The sequence below is a fragment of the Crinia signifera genome, chromosome 2, assembly GCF_055691185.1.
Source record: "Crinia signifera chromosome 2, ASM5569118v1, whole genome shotgun sequence".
In the NCBI taxonomy this organism is placed as follows: domain Eukaryota; kingdom Metazoa; phylum Chordata; class Amphibia; order Anura; family Myobatrachidae; genus Crinia; species Crinia signifera.
Window position 1 is genome coordinate 370,764,344 of NC_139218.1, and position 16,685 is coordinate 370,781,028.

Sequence of the window (16,685 nt, forward strand, 5' to 3'; positions counted from 1 at the left end):
AGATACAGATAATGGAAGCCATCTGCAGTTTATTTTTTCACTGTGGAAATTTCCTTTCACACAGGGAAACAAAAACGTATAATGCTGCGAGGTAAACTGTATACCCCATTACTTTATATACCACAGGAAATCATTAATGGGGTGTACAGTGACCTTGCAGCTCTATACTTATTTTGTTTTTCTATTGTCTAACAAGGAAGAATTGGGAAAATAACAGCATACAAGCACACAGAGGCTCACTAGAGTAACATCCAATTTATCATTTATTGGTAAATAAGACTCTGGTGGACCGAGATGTGCGTGTAGGTACAGTTTGCTGTCATTTTATCAATTCTCCTTGTTAGACAATAGAATACATCCAGTAATTCACACGGCACCGAGGTCAACATGGTAACGGAGTAGCTGAGGTACAACAGGTCAACAATGAAGAGTTTAATAATACGGCAATATGGAGTTTGCCTCAGACAGAGTGTACTGTATTCCTGCTCACGAAGCACCTGTGGTGGGTTTCATTTAATCAATGTCAGGATCAAGCTAAATCCATGACCTCTTAAAGGATTCTTACGAGCACCACTGGGATTTCCTAACACACAATAAAAAAGATTAAAAAAATAAAATGGCCTCCAAAAAACTCAGGTCAAGTGTAAATGTTCATTATTTTGTAATGGGTAGCAGGAATTGATTTGAAACCTGTTCCACTGTATTTTATACAAAACTGGCCCGGGGATAAACTTACGGAGCGGCAGCTATTATAAGTCCGGTGCGCTTTACACTTCATGTGAGCGCTGCTTTAAATTTTCACCCGAAACCTGCCGAAAACTGGTGAGTTTAGTAAATATATCCCCTGGTCGCGACAGGATTATTTAAAACTGTTAATGTACAGTAAAAATTTAAATACATGTGAATGTGTGTATTTGCTATTGAGGGAGAATTTACTAAGATGGGAGTTCTATGTCACATGGGATGTTGCTATGGGCAACCAATCAGAATCTACAGTAATTCTAGAAGATATCTGATTGGTTGCCCATACCATCCTCCCAGGTGAAACTCCCATCTTAGTAAATTTCCCTCTGAGTACAGCAGTGGCGTAAGTTTGTTCCAGTTGCCCGGAGGCAAGATATATATTAGTGCCCCCCCCCCACACACACACACACTCACCCCTATATAACCTTATATAAAATATATATTTCTGTATAGATAGATAGATAGATAGATAGATAGATAGATAGATAGATAGATAGATAGATCGGAGAACACATAAATATTTCAAAACTCAACCATAAAAACAATATAGTTGGACTTTCAATAACTGATTTAAACTTCCAAGGGGAAGAGAGGTGCCCCCTTGGGAGCAGGAGCCCGGTGGCAGATGACTTCATTGCCTCCTAGAGTTCTGCCTCTGGTGTACAGTATGTATAAAAGTCTCATGGTGGGGATAAGAGAAACCTAAAATAACATTTCACAGTTTTATTTTACCTCTTTGTAAACATGGAAAAAGAATATACATTTACAGTGTCTTACTCATAAGTGGTAGCTCTTCATGCACTGTATCTTCTATGATGCCATATTTTCCCCTATACATAACAAATATGGTGGCATTCTGAACATTAGAGCTGCAGACAACTCTGAATAAGTTAACTTTAATTATGGCAATAGAACCTTGAAAGTATCAGGATGCCAACACCAGAATACCGGGGAAGGGGTGGGGTTAGGCTTATGCACAAGTGGGGGGCTTATGATTAGGTTGCAGGGGGTTAGGGTTAGGCTTTGGGTAGGGGGGGTTTGGGTTAGGCATTTATAAGCGGGGGCTTAGGCAGCGGGGTACAGGGATTTGGTTTAGGCACTAGCAGGGAGGGTTAGGGTTGGGCTGTGGACGGAGAGGGTTAGGCTGCTGCAATGGATGGTAAGAGTTTGAGGGGAAGGGGGTGGGTACACGTATGGAGCCTCTGTCTAGATTCTCAGTATTGGGATACTGGTGTTGGCCCTTGACCACCGGCATCTTGAGCTTTAGACTGCTATATTGGTCACAGATAGAATGCCAGATCATGTAGAAGGGGAGTTATAGTCTCATCGGGGAAGTATGTATAGGATCGATGGTTACGGCCTTTATACTTTGTGGGGGGGGGGGGGGGCTGCAGTCCGACATCTTGGCTGCGGCCCACTGGTCTTTTTCCATTGCACAAGCAAAACAGTATGGGGTCCGGAAGCATTTCTGCCAGTAGCATGGCAGACGTTTAGTCCCAGAGTGAGAAGCTGCTTAATAGAAGACAAATCTACAGTTAACCTTCCTAAATATATATTTATGAGGTTGAAAGTCACCTTTGGTGGGGTTTCTGATCCTGGGTATTCCCTCTGGTCCAGTGTCTTCCACCGCTGCATTAATTCAGTGACGATCGGAGTATTGAAATCCACCAGCTGGAATCCTGTCACATTGGCCCCGCCGTGCATAAACCTGTCAAGCGAAAGGTCCTTCACGCCCTAAAAAACAAATATTCAAAGTTCAATTCAGCAATTTGCCCCCTTATTCTTCCGTTGCCTGTAACAGAACGTGTTGTAGTAACCGTCAGCTACTAGACATCTGCTAGGTTCAGTTTATGTCTCAGAAAGTTCAAGTGCTACAGAAACAAACACAGCAGATGGGAGCTAATAAGTCTTGTTCTGCGTTTATTGAAAAGGTCTATGCAAAAATGACCACGTGTTATAGCACTAATACCACCTCCATCTCTGTGGATGACACAAAACTGTGTAGGGTGATTAAAGTGGCGGAGGACGTCTCCACGATGCAGAGGGATTTAAACAAACTTAATGAGTGGGGAGATAAATGGAAAATGATAAATGTAATGTTATGCATCTTGGGAGACATAACCATAGTGCGACTTATGGAAGTAAACAGGACAGATTTGGGCAATTCAGAATTAGAGAAGGACCTAGGAGTCACAATCGCCAAAAACTGGGGTTCAGGGCTCAGTGCCATAGTGCGGCCACTAAGGCCAACAGGATACTAGCCTGTATATATAAAAGGGCATAGAAACTAGGGAAGATAATGTAATTATACCACTCTATAAGGCACTGTTTAGACCTCATCTGGAATTCTGTGCGCAATTCTGGGCCCCACACTACAGAAAGGACATTATAGGGCTGGGAAAAGTCCAGAGAAGGGCGACCAAATTGATTAAAGGGATGAAGTCATTAACCTATGATGAAAAATTACCAAACTAGGAATGTTTACTCTAGAAAAGAGGCATTTAAGAGGAGACATGCTTAACATGTACAAATATATCTGGGGGCAATATAACGAACTACATTATCATGTACCCTCTTTGCTTTGAGGGCAAAGACTAGGACACGTGGGCATGCGCTTAAGGTGCCCATACACTGCTGCGATTTCTCGCAGCAGTGTATGGGCACCCAATATGCTGCAAGCTGTCCGACACCTTCCCGGCGACCGGGACGCATACGATCCGTCACAATTTGTTATGACACACCGCCCGTCAGAAGGGCAGCCGGTCCAACCACCTGCTCGGGTTTGATGTGCACGGGACCTTGCACCGGACCCAACGGCATGCCAGGGACAGCCAGTTTGGTCCGATTTAACAGGGTGGGATTTTACTCTGGTTGGGTAGAATATACTTGATGGCAGGGCTGTGCAATTTATAAGCCCAGTGATTCATTCTGATTAGCCCCCTAAATACAGTAAACATAAAATCTGATGCCAGATCTATTAAACCTTTTCTTTTGTGAAATATTTTTTATTAGTTGATGGATATCCCCGAAAACACCCATTTTCAGAAAGTTACAATCAAATAATAGTTTTAAGTATGGCCATGGATTATCGAGATCATGGCCGTATTGCAACAATCCACGCCGTTTACACAGCCACACCCCCTTTTTGACGATCGGCAGGTGGCACATTGAATACCCTGGCCAATAAACAGGTGAGCAGGCCGAGAACGGGAACTGTTGGAATGTCCCGACAGTTGTGACCCGGGATTGAATACCCCCCTAAGACTTTGGAAAAATGTTAAAGTAAAGATACCGATTTTGTGATGTGTAAAATAAATCCAATTGACAAAGTTGGCTTTAAAAATGTGATGGCTTTTAACCTGCCTAAAGGCCATCATACACTATGCGACTTCTCCGAGGGTAGATGTCACATTACGATCTTCCTTGAACAGCTTCCCGGATAGCAGGATCATATACAATACATCATATGCAGTCTTTTTGCATACGATGTATCATATGTGTTCCCAGAAAAGGCTGAAGGATCTGATAGATCTTGATGGCGGCCCTTGCACGGGACTGCACATCATATCCGAATCGGAGGTGAAACACATGCAATTTGCCACTTTTCACACGATTTCCCAGCCCGATGCGTTAGGGTCCTATGAAAAGGCCCAAAAGCACACTAGTGTATGGCCATCTTTACTGTCCACTACTCTATCTACTATACACAACAATAACTGATGGGCCAGGTCATCCAGTAAATTACTTTTCATGCTGCTACTCCAGTGTGCATGTTAATGAAGGACTTATACCCATTTTTCCCCAACCCGGGATTTTTGTCAGTGGAAATGGTGACTAGGTAAAAATTTTGTTACCAGGAACCAATCATAGTTTTAAGCATGTTAAACCCAAGTAACAAGCTGTGGAAAGGGCTCTTACCTAATTTTTTCGACCCGGGCTTTGGTGCAACACACTGCCCGCCCATCCACCACTGACAGCCCACCTCCCTGCCAGTACCCACCTGCCCGCCGCTGACCTTCCTGTCCGCTGCCGGTGCCCACCCATCGCTGAGCCCCCTGCTGGTGCCCATCTGATGCCACCCCCTCCACACACCGATGGCCATCCTTTGCTTAACTACCGCTGTGCTTGGCACACTTAAACTTTCCTAACTGCAGTTCTTGCAGAGGGAACTTTAAAAAAAAATTCTGAAAAACTTATGTTGACCATATGTTGTCAACTTTTTGACCATGTCGCATATTAACCAATAGTGGTTGACTTATTGACTGTTAACCCAATAACTGTGACTTAAAATCTGGATCCCGGGATGGTAATAGCATGTATGGTGTCTTATGCCCGTTCTAGGCTTTTAAGCAACTGCTAGCTGCATGTAAGTAAACCTTTGTAACTTGTGTTGGTATTTATCGGCACTCTGGCAGCCAGAAGCCTTGCGTTTTTTTGAGATGCAGGGCTATGTAGTGCAGCACAGGGAGAGAATAGAAGATTGCTGAGGGAGAATTAGCATATATGTGATAGAGACAGATACTGCAGAGGAACATAAGTGACTATAACAGGCACTAAAATTTGCCTTAAAAAAGAACAATATGTCCCTTGAGTTATTAAATGCAGACAAAGCTAAGAAAATGTACTTCTTCTACAGACTGTTCCCTTTATACATAACTAGTCTCTGACATGGAGAAATAAAGCATTCAAGGTATTTTACCAAAAATGAAATCGCTCTAAAAATAACTGGACCCATTGTCTGACACATCTGCTGTATTATTGCTGTATTCTTCAATTGAGGATGCAGTAAAAATCCCAGCAGTCAGGATCCACACAGTCAGTGGGATAACAACGGACAGAACACATCCCGCAGGTAAGTAGTGGGGTGAGGAACGGAAGATTAGGGTTAGGCTGCACTGTGTGGGACATTAGGGGGAGGGAAAACGCTGGGCGTTCTTATGCTAATGAACCGATGATGCGGGTGCGGGGAGGGGGGGGGGGGGGGCGGACAGCTGACATCACCGGATCTGCGTGCACATTCCACATCATCCGATAGTCTGCGACCATCAAATGATGTGGGTGTTCCCCCGCATGCTGCCAATGGCTGTTTATGTAAAACATCAATTCGCAGCCAGTACGAACGTACGTGCATTGTGAATGATGGGCCGGCATACCACCATTCGCAAAGCAGGATCTGGTTGACTCGCAAGGATCGAACGAGCAAATTAACCAGAATAACCCCCAATAATTGGTGTACCATGATTTAACAAATACTTTTACTACCAGACATGGGCCCTTATTCTGATTGACGCGGACTTTACCGCGTACTTACGGATCGCGTCTTTATGACGTCTGCGCATGCGTGGAGAACGCTACGCGCATGTGCCACGCCTTGACTCGGTACCAGTTCGGGCAAATCCCGTCCAAAACTGTTCACCGCTATCAGTCTGGAAATAGGGGCGTATTATGGGCGTCATGCGGAATGACACATGGGCGTAGTTTCAAAGTGGGCAAAACGGGGCGGAAACATGGGCGGACACGGGGGAGTACACTTATGTTGGGGGGCGTACATTCGGAAACCACTCCGAATGCACGCGATGAAAAAAGGGCAGAAATGTGCGGTGTCCACAAGTGTACTATTGCTTTGCGGACACCACTCGTTCATGCGGTAGGCGAACGTACGCCTAATGACTACAACCATTAACACCTGAACCCAATAGAATCTACTCCTTTACTCATTACTCACTAATAGGACGCTTGTCAGTGCTTTAATTGAAACCATTGCTGCTTCAAGGAACCCGTACTAAACACCCACATATGCTGTAAGGGTTAATGTGTGCAATGCATGTGTTAGGCATGCTTGTAAGGATATATTGGAATCTAATTGATTCCAATTACAAATAAGCTGTTTTTTATGAGGGTAGGTAATTGAATAAGTGGGTCATGTGATGTATTGCAGAAGATACTTCATAGTGGGTTGTTTGGCGGAAATCCTCCGCTTACGTGCGGTAGCACCGCTTGGCTCCCGTTCGGATGCGGTATTCCCGAGCATACTCTGTAATACTCTGTAATACCGTGACGAATCGGAGTGTTTCTCCCGCACACGCATGATTTGTATGTCGTCCGTAAACACGCCCTGTTCTTAAAGAGTGAGTCCGTCCGAATGCGGAGGACACGTGGGCGTTTCTACGGACGATGGCCGCATGCGGAAAAACACCGTGGCGTGCGGACCGCTCCGTAAGAATGCGGGAATTTCCGCACAGATCAGAATAAGGGCCATGGTGACGCTATTGTTTTTGTTTGATTAACAGTTGAATAAAGTTATTCACAAAATGCTGGTCACATGACAGGTATCTGCTTCTATTAGTCGAAGGCCAGCGAATTCCCACATTGCTTACAATGCAAAGTGCACCTAATGTATTCTGCCTGTGCTCCATTCAACTCAAAACAGCAGGTCCTGAATTTTAATTTCCAATGAAGCACTTGGAGGAGAAATCGCTTGCTCAAAATCTATACGCTAATAAAATATTAATTATTCAAAAAATAAAAAAAATCCCGACACCACTTTTTGCAGGTGTGTAATTTTCTGAGGATAAATAGGCCTTGGGCGCACATGCCGCGCATACTATTTGACTGTATAATCAAGTTGATAAATGCTCTTGTGATTAGAGTTTAATGAGATGCGTGTAGGGAGAAGACCGAGTGAAAGTGGCACTTTTACTTTTTCCAGTGATTTTGCGCCAATCTGGCATGCAGGAAAATGAAAATAAATAGACTCTCAGAATAAATTAATGAACACAAATACTTACCAGGTTTGCAATAATGTAATGATAGCCTTTCACATGCTTCCCAACGCTGACAATCTGAAAAAAATAAAATAAAGGAGTCTTATTTTAGAGATAAAAGAAGCAAAATAAAAAGTACAAAAAAAAAACAAAAAACAGAAAATAATTTTATTATTCTATAGAGCAGGGGTTCCCAAGCTTTTTAGAATCACAGCACCCGATAGTATCAGCACCCCTAGGCCAAAAGTTTGTTATGGAGAAATTAAATAAATTGTGTTTATACAACATCTTTAGATTTATTTATGCTTCTGTTTGTCCAAATAATTTATGATTGGCAGCCACAAGCACTGGTTTTGCCTATTACATTAACAATAATTATTTTGACCACCAACCTGAGGCACCCCTGCAAGGGTCCTGGGGCACCCCTGCAAGGGTCCTGGGGCACCCCAGGGTGCCACGGCACACAGTTTGGGAACCGCAGGATGCTGCAGTCGGGAGGTTGGGCTCCCCATTGGTGTAAAATTAATTCCCCAAACTCAATGACAGTTCATTCATTTGAATTTCAAGAGATTTGGGGTTTTTTTATTCTGCTGAACAAAATCATCATTTCCCCCCTTTATAAGCATCCTGCACCCACAGAAATATACTGACCATTAAAATAACAGGAAATATCACTCATCCCACTTATATAAAACAATCTCTTCTGTTTATCACCAGTGAGATTATTTGGTACTTATATGTTAGTTGGGCGCCCACTAAGCTATGTGCTTAGTTTTCCGCGTACGCTCGTCACGCTTCGGGCTTGGTGGCTCCCTGCGCCACACTATATAAAATCAACTCCACGCCAACATGGATAGTGGGGGTATGAGCGTACTAACTATAGTGGGCGCCCAACTAACATATAAGTACCGATTATTTTTGGAGATTCCAAGGTGATTTTTCCCCTACACCATAGAAACTTGTGAGATATACGGTCTATTTTATCATTATTTTAGGGGTGTGATTTCTGAGAAAGTAGATTTATGTGGTGGGAATCACTTAGATAAACACATGATAGGAGAGTTGATCAAAACTCAACATATGATTGATCTCCCCTTTAAAACATAAGCGGCCCGTTACACAAATAACATACCCCAAAATATGATGAAAACAGCTTCCCCAAATATAGATCAAGTTTTCCCAGGACAGAACAAAATACGCAACCTCTGGTTCTCTTGTGTAATTATTCCAAATGGCAGTATTTACAAGGGTTTTTTTTTTATGACATAAAACCCTTTGACATTTTATCACAGAGAGATTTATTTACGCTAGACATTTTTAGTTTTGAAGACCTTGTTACAAAAATAATGAATATCTCAGCTTTCAGAATTCACATGAAAACATGTTACAGCACCAGTTTGCTATTTTATGCCCGGAGCTGATTAATGTACACTACGTGCTTAGCTGCATTTACTTCAGGGTTGCTGACTTTTGTAGCCTCCTCTCTGGGAGAAACCCGGAGAGGAGACTTTCAGCAGGACTTCGGGGGGGGGGGGATGAGCATGACATCATTAAGCCCTGCCCGTGGGAACAAAAATGACCCGATTTGTCAATCTCCATGGAGGGGGCGGTTTAAAATGACACAATTGTGACACGTTAGCCCCGCCCTCTCCACAGAAATCGGCAGATACGTTTATTTGCATGCCAGCAGAGTGGGGTGTCCCCCAGAATCCGGGAGGGTTGCCCACCTTTCCAGGGGACCGGGAGGGGGACCCGATTTTCGGGACCGGGTAGGCAACCCTGATTTACTTTTAAACAGTGGTGTGGTAAGGTGGGGATGGGATGGTAGGAAAAAGACACCATACAAAAATTTTAATTGGAATCGGGGGAATGAGAAGGATAAATATTTCTTAACCATTTGAGTGCCAGGGCCGTAGTCCAGGAATCACTTTAGTTATTGCCGGCAAATGATCTGAATTCAATTAATTGAAGTCTATTTTAATATTGCGAAAATATGAACCCTAATTTTCTGAGACCCCCCCCACAAGGCTAACAGCAAAAAAAAAAGAAAGAAAAAAAGTTGCTGTGAGCGACACTGGCAGTTTTAGCGGATATTTTGCACATCTGTCACAGCAACGTCGGTACTCAAAGGGTTAAGCCTTTGAAAATACATATTTGTGCTGTATTAGATTAAAACGGAATCCTATCAGAATGTCGGCATGTTCTGAATGTTGACAAACAGCGTTGACAAGGAAATTAGGTTGACATTGAAAATGTAGACATTCAAAATGTCACTGAACATAAGGTGTAAGGTACATTGCAGGCCGCTGATGGGCCTGAATAAGACCCATGGGGCGAGATTTAATAGAATTCTAATTAAGGTTCCGAAATCGAATTTTTTCAAATCGCATCTTCAACAGAACTCCCATATTGGTCAATTTACCCCTGAGTTTTGACTCCACAGAGTTTATGTAATAAGATGGGAGTTCTGTTTCAGATGGGATGTTGCTATGGGCAACCAATCAGAATGTACTCCTTATTTATTTACTGTAGCACAGGCATGTCCCAACTATGGCCCTCCGGCTGTTGTGAAACTACAAGCCCCATCATGCCTTGCCACCGTTTTGCTATTAGTGAATGCTAAAACTATGGCCAGGCATGCTGGGATGTGTAGTTTCACACCAGCTGGAGGTCCACAGTTTGGACATACCTGATATAGTACATTGTGACTAATTCCATAGAATGAACCGAAGTGTCAAAGCTGCAGAAGTTGACGAGGGACCTGCTGGTAACTATCAATGAAACGTGTGATCATGTAAAGGCTATTTTACTAAACGGTGTTTCCATGAGAACACATAAATGTCCCGCCCCCCATAGTGGTGTAATGGTCTGTGTAATATATAAAGTGTGAGTGTTTAGCTTCCCACAAGTGGAGCCATTGACCTTGAGTGGGCATACTGTACATTATTAAAAACATTACACCGAATGTATCATTTTACTGGGAGAAAGCAAATTCCAGCAGGACGCAGAAGATAATGTTTTACTTTACTTGTTTCAAACTGTGTCGGTCATAAAAACAAGTTTGAGCATATTACTGTAATATATTGAGATTATACTTAAAGATTATCTTTACGAGTTTAGCTTTTCCACTAAGTTAAAATAAAATGCAGTGTTTAAATATCCCTAACGGCAGGGATAAGCCTCTAACGGCCCAGCAGGGTCTCCTGTATACACTGGTCAGAGTCACACAGCAGATCATGGGACATTGGCCCTCATTCATTCGGAACGGGGCGATCCATTTCAATGTTTTGGGCTCTGCGCATGATATATTAAGCATATGTGCCCTTTGCGAACGGCTTTGACGACTTGCCGAGCCGTTCGCAAGGATCTGGGTGTGCCGGGGGTAGACGGTGGCGGGGGGGGGGGGAGGGGTCACCCATGGGAATGCCCAGCGTTTATATGTGTGTCCCCATGAAAATGCTGAGCGTTCCCATAGAATAGAATAGAATCAACTTTATTGGCCATGTGTGCTTGTGCATACTAGGAATTTTTTGTGGATATACAGTGCAGCATCAAGCAGGGATGAAAGGAGGGGGAGGGGGGCATTACATACATTACATTGCGACATTACATGCGGGGAACACATGCCCGCCGAGCAGCACAGCGCCTAGGCAGCCATCAGTGGCGCCACTGGTCGCTGCGGCGGCCAGGTAGGTAACAGTTTAGCAGGGACAGTACAGTTATCGCACAGGGAACATATACCCACTGAGCTGCGCAGCGCCTAGGCAGCCATCAGCGGCGCCACTGGTCGTTGCAGCAGCCAGGTAGGTAACAATATAAACAGAGACAGTACAGTTATCACACATAGAACATATACCCGCCGAGCTGCACAGCACCAAGGCAGCCATCAGCGGCGCCACTGGTCGCTGCGGCAGCCAGGTAGGTAACAGTATGAGCAAAGACATCGCAGTTAAAGCAGAGACAGTACAGTTATCACACAGGGGACACGAGGTTACATGTGGCTGAGTGCACAGATCCTAGGCAGCCATTTGCGGCGCCAACTTCCTGTAGGAGAACCACAGCAGCAGAAGGGCTCAACAGCCCACAGCAGGATGGATCCTTAGGCTGTAGGGGGGCAGTGTCTCAGGGCCCTGGCTGAAGCTGCAGCTGGGGGGGGGGGAGCCAGCATGAGGGGATAGACAGAGAGAGTCAGTGGGGCTGGAGCTTGGGCTGGAGGCAGGTACGCGGGTGGGACGATGTGTGCCAGGGACAGGCGGCTAACAACACAGGATGTCAGCCGTCCGTCCTGTCTTTGTCCCTGCGATCGGATGTAAAAGTCACTGACTTCCATTTGCAATCATTTGATGGTCGCTGACCATCGATTGATTTCTCCTGCAGAGGAGGCATGCGAGGGGGCGTGTTTTGTTACACATCCCCTCGCATAGTAGTGAGCGTGTATTCAGTGGGGCGGGCGTCTCAGGCGAGCAAACTAGAATCAGGCCCATTGTGAGGAAATTCACTAACATGTGAGTTCTACTTCACATGGGATGTTGCCATGGGCGACCAATCAATATCTACTTCTTATTTATTTATCACCTTCTAGATGATAATAGATTGCATCTGATTGGTTGCCCATAGCAATATCCCAACTGGAATAAAACTCCCTACTTAGTAAATTTCCCTCTGTGTTTCTGGGTTAGGTGGCTGTAGGAACTAGGCCGGAGACCACTGATCTTTGGTCCTCATTTTGTGTAGAACACAAAATACTGATGGATCTTACATATATCTGCAATGTGCACACCTGTCGTAGAAAGCCATCACCAACTGCACATCCATTGGACTAGTGTTCATTCTAGTGTTGAGATACAGACCAGATTGTGCTAGAAGCACTCAAATAGAGAGTGGGTTTTGGAAGGTGCATGGGGGCTGGAATGCATGGTACTTGCAAATGAAAGGAGACTGCAAGAGTGGGCGGATTGACCAATTTATTGCTGAACTCGTTCAATGAAATGAGTGTTTCTGGGTAGCAACAGGATGGCGACCATGTAATCTCATGGAACTGACCGATTTTGTGGATGTGTCATGGGAATGTCATGGGAGCATAAGCAGACTTCCATGTACATTCACAGCTTGTGGGTTGAGATGGAGGGGGAAATTTACTAAGATGTGTATTCTACTTCCCATGTGATGTTTCTATGGGTAACCAATCAGAATATGCTTCTTATTTATTTAGCACCCTCTAGAAAATAGTAGACAGAATCTGATTGGTTGCCCATTGCAACATCACATGTGAAGTAGAATACAAATCTTAGTAACTTTCCCCCGGAATGTCTATTGCAGGTGGATCTTTTCCATCCAGCGTGGAGTCATGGAATTCCCTGTAATAATCTTGATGGCTACAAACAGGATGTGCAGACACTGTATATGGATACTCAGCATGGATGTGCGCATGCTGGCATTAACAGAAAGTAGAAAGGAGACTCCTGGAAGAGATGGATGCAACAGAACCATCCCCTATGTGTAACAGGTGTCGTCCCTCCCCCCCCCCCCCAACTCCAGAACTTCTTTAAGTCAAGAAGTAACTCAGGAATGAAGAACATTGCAAAAAATGCTGCAATTTGGATGAATAGTTACATTGGTCTTTCCACAGTGGATGTAGTGTGGCTTTTTTTTTTCTTCTTGGTTTTCGATACATGTCTAACCAATGTACAAAAATGATCACAAGAGCAACAAGAAAATATAAGACATGTTTCTTATAGGACAATGAAACAAGCATTGAAAACAGGATTATATTCAATGGAGAAGGACAGTAAAGGTACAAACTCAATAAAATAATCCTCCTGAGGGGAAAAGAGAAAAAAAAGAAGAAAAAAAAAGAGAAGAGAGAAAGAGAGGTAGAAAAATTGAGAATAAAGAGATGAAAGAGAGAAAAGGGGGAAAAGGGGTAAAGGTTAGAAATAGCAAATATAGGAAATATAGTGGAATGGTCAATGTCCGCCAGAACAGGAATCATAATGATTATGAAGTGTAGTCACCCGTACCTTGGCATGAAAGTGGTCAGCTTATGGCGACCAGACCTTTATGAATTTGGAGGGGGTTTCATGTAGAATAGAATTAATTCATCCCTATAAGAAGATGGACAGCATTGATTGAAGGCTGTAGGTGGCTCTTCCATTGAGTGGCAATATGGCATTTAGTCGCACTTAGAATGTGGTTAACTAATTTTTGGGTCAGGCGTGGAGTTTGAGGTAAGGGTCTTAATAATAAGGAATAGAAAGGGGATGAAGGCATTTGAATGCCAGTGGCCGATATAATCAGGTTGTGGGACTCTTTCCAGAAGCATTGAACGAGTGGACAGGACCAGCAAACGTGCAGGAACGCTCCTCTCTGGTTACATTGTCTCCAGCAGAGGTCAGAGGCTGTGGATTATATAGCATGAAGCCTGGTAGGAACCATGGGTCTTATTCAAAACTGATCGCTCGGCTGCGATTCTTTGAAGCCCAGTGATCAAGTAAACGCCGCCACGGTTTCCCTCCGCCCTTGTGCACAGCCGCAAATACATTCACAAGCCGTGCACACAAGGGGAAATCCATTCACAATCACTCATTATTGAATGTTTTTTTCCCCCTTTTCACAGACTTGCTCGGTGCTGTGATGGCCGTGAGGAGAAAAAGGCCGCTGATGACAACAGCGGACCTCCCTCCCAGCAGCCGGACAACGTCTGTGGTTTCCAGAGCAGTCCCCCAAATGACGCCCCCAAACACCCGGTGCTTGTCACTCAACTTGCAAATAGGCATCGATGGCTGTGGTCGCACGGGCGGCTTGCGCATACGCACTGCGGACCGGATGCAGGTGCGCTCATTCGATAGTCGTTCTGGCTGTGAATTTGCAGCGGAGTGATTGTGTCTAAATCAGGCCCTAGGTACTAACAGAAATATAGGTACTTGTGTACTTTCACGGCTCCCATCGCATGCCATATGTAGTGGCATGCGATGGCATGCGATGGGATGCGATTTTTGCAGTTTTTAGCATTTTTAAAAATCGCATGCGATCACATGCGATTTTTAACAGAAATGCATCCAAATGACTTGAAATTAGTATCAAACATGTTCAATGGCCCCCAAATGTCACCTGTGAAGGTATTCTCAACTCCACTTCTTAACACACTTTATTCGGGAATTTATGGGATTCCCTAGAATCAGCACATTTTATTATATCGGCTGATTCTAGGGAATCCCATAAATTCCCGATTGAGTAATAACGGAGCCAGTCTGACCTATCCAATATAAGACATATATAGTTTAAAACACACACAACACGCCCGCACGTGTTAAGTTTTAACACACTTTATTTGTCTTGTGTCTGTCTATTTGGGTTTTTAAAGAATTTTTCGCTTGCTTCTTAATATGAATTAATAAAGGTTAAATTTTATGTATACAATTTCTTCTTTTGGTGCACCACACTAGGACAAATATTTGCTCTCCCTGTTTCCCTGAATAAAATACATTTGTCAGTGGTAGCACACCCCTTAAATACAATTTCCTGGTATAAGTCCGCATACCACTATATAAGGGGGCCTCTTTAACACGTACTCTTTACCACAATCCACAGTCTTGTGCGATTGCACCCAACCTGTAATTATAATTATATACAGATGGAGTGGGTTTCATCTTTGCAGGGGCTGGTGGTGGATTCGCCACGCATCAGCCGCCGCAAGCCGTTGGAAGGGGATGCACAAGAACGAGACACGCGCGCTTCCTCTTCCAATGGAGCTCCCCGACAGTCCCCACTGAGCGCCGCCACCTCTCTGCACCCCCCCCCCCCAACCCAGCCCATCTCCCTGAAGCGGACACAGGCAGGGTTCACGTCCCCTGCTGCCCTGAAACTGGGACGAGCATCCCAGTCAGATGGGGTGCCATCTCGCCAGCAGCCCTCGTGTCATCTTTGCAGGTGCTGAAAAGCATTTAGCAATCGCTAGTTACTGTAGATATTAGCCCATTCTTCAGGACTTAGAATTTAGCTTGTTTCCATCTCCCAAGTTAGTTAGTGTCTGTTTATAGGATAAAAGTATTTGATGTATGGTGGAGATTAGTTTTTTGGCTATGTGAGAATGTCGGCAAAAGGACTCTATAGGAGAATGAGAGGGAGGGGGTTGTTCCTGGAAGTGAGTTATAGAAATGTTCATTCTGCCAGTATTGGCAGAAAATGTGCTGAGGGAGAATCTGGATTGTACAGAAGGGCCTTATTCGAGTTCACTCTTTCAGACAAAATCCTTCTTAGATGGACAAAACCATGTGCACTGCAGGGGGGCAGATGTAACTTGTGCAGATCTAATTAGATTTGGGTGGGGTTTTACTTCAAAGTGAGATCTATATTGCAGTGTTAAAATAAAGCAGTCAGTATTTACCCTGCAAAGAATCACCAAAAAATCACCAAATCTATTTCTATCTGCACATGTTACATCTGCCCCCCTGCAGTGCACATGGTTTTGTCCATCTAAGAAGGATTTTGTCAGAAAGAGTGAACTCGAATAAGGCCCAAAGTCAGGAAAGGATGATAAAGGGGCAATACTCTAGTTAGAAAAGAACATTGTGTCGAGTCCAATATGGGAAGGATTGGAGATCCACTCTGGGTATGTGGGATTATTTAAATTAGGAGTTAATCATGGGTGCAGAGAGCGTAGATGATATAATTTGACACAGAGATCCCATTTATGTAAAGTGTGCCGGGAAGATGGGAGAGGTATAGAGGCGAGAGGGCGGTTCGAGGGAGGAGACCACAACAGGGTGTACAAGATGGGAGTTCTATTGAAGATGGGATGTCTCAACCTTCTAGAAGATAAAATATATAATCCGATTAGTTGCGATGGGCAACAATCCATCTTCAATAGAACTCCTTAGTAAATTTACTGCAAAAGGTTTGGTTGTGACCAATTGCACAGTACACAATTCATACCCATTACAGTAAATGATAGTAAAGTGTAGATAATAATGATATTTATATATTTATATAACCAATAGGAATCAAGGCGCTTAACAGATAAAATAAATGTAACACAGTACAGGAACAATGAAGTACAGAAACATTTTCATAGTCCTTACTTAAGGGAGTACAGAAATGCTTGAGTAATAAGGAAAGTCTTGAGTCTGTTTTGGAAGGATTCTGAAGTCGACAGTCATTAGGTCAAACACTAGAGGT

The 16,685-nt window shown here is 43.9% G+C and overlaps 1 protein-coding gene across 9 annotated transcripts in view; it reads right to left on the minus strand.

Moving 5' to 3' along the window:
* Positions 1-16,685, minus strand: part of GRIA4 (glutamate ionotropic receptor AMPA type subunit 4) — a 299,286-nt gene that overhangs the window by 96,775 nt on the left and 185,826 nt on the right. For all 9 annotated transcript variants that reach the window (XR_014469815.1, XM_083170043.1, XM_083170042.1 and 6 more), the window contains exons 5-6: positions 7,533-7,586; positions 2,320-2,478 (exon numbers count right to left, since the gene is read on the minus strand). Coding sequence is in view for 8 of the 9 variants with exons in the window: in XM_083170043.1 (XP_083026169.1) it covers positions 2,320-2,478; positions 7,533-7,586 (213 nt within the window). In the remaining variant the exon portion in view is untranslated. The remainder of the gene's footprint in view (positions 1-2,319; positions 2,479-7,532; positions 7,587-16,685) is intronic.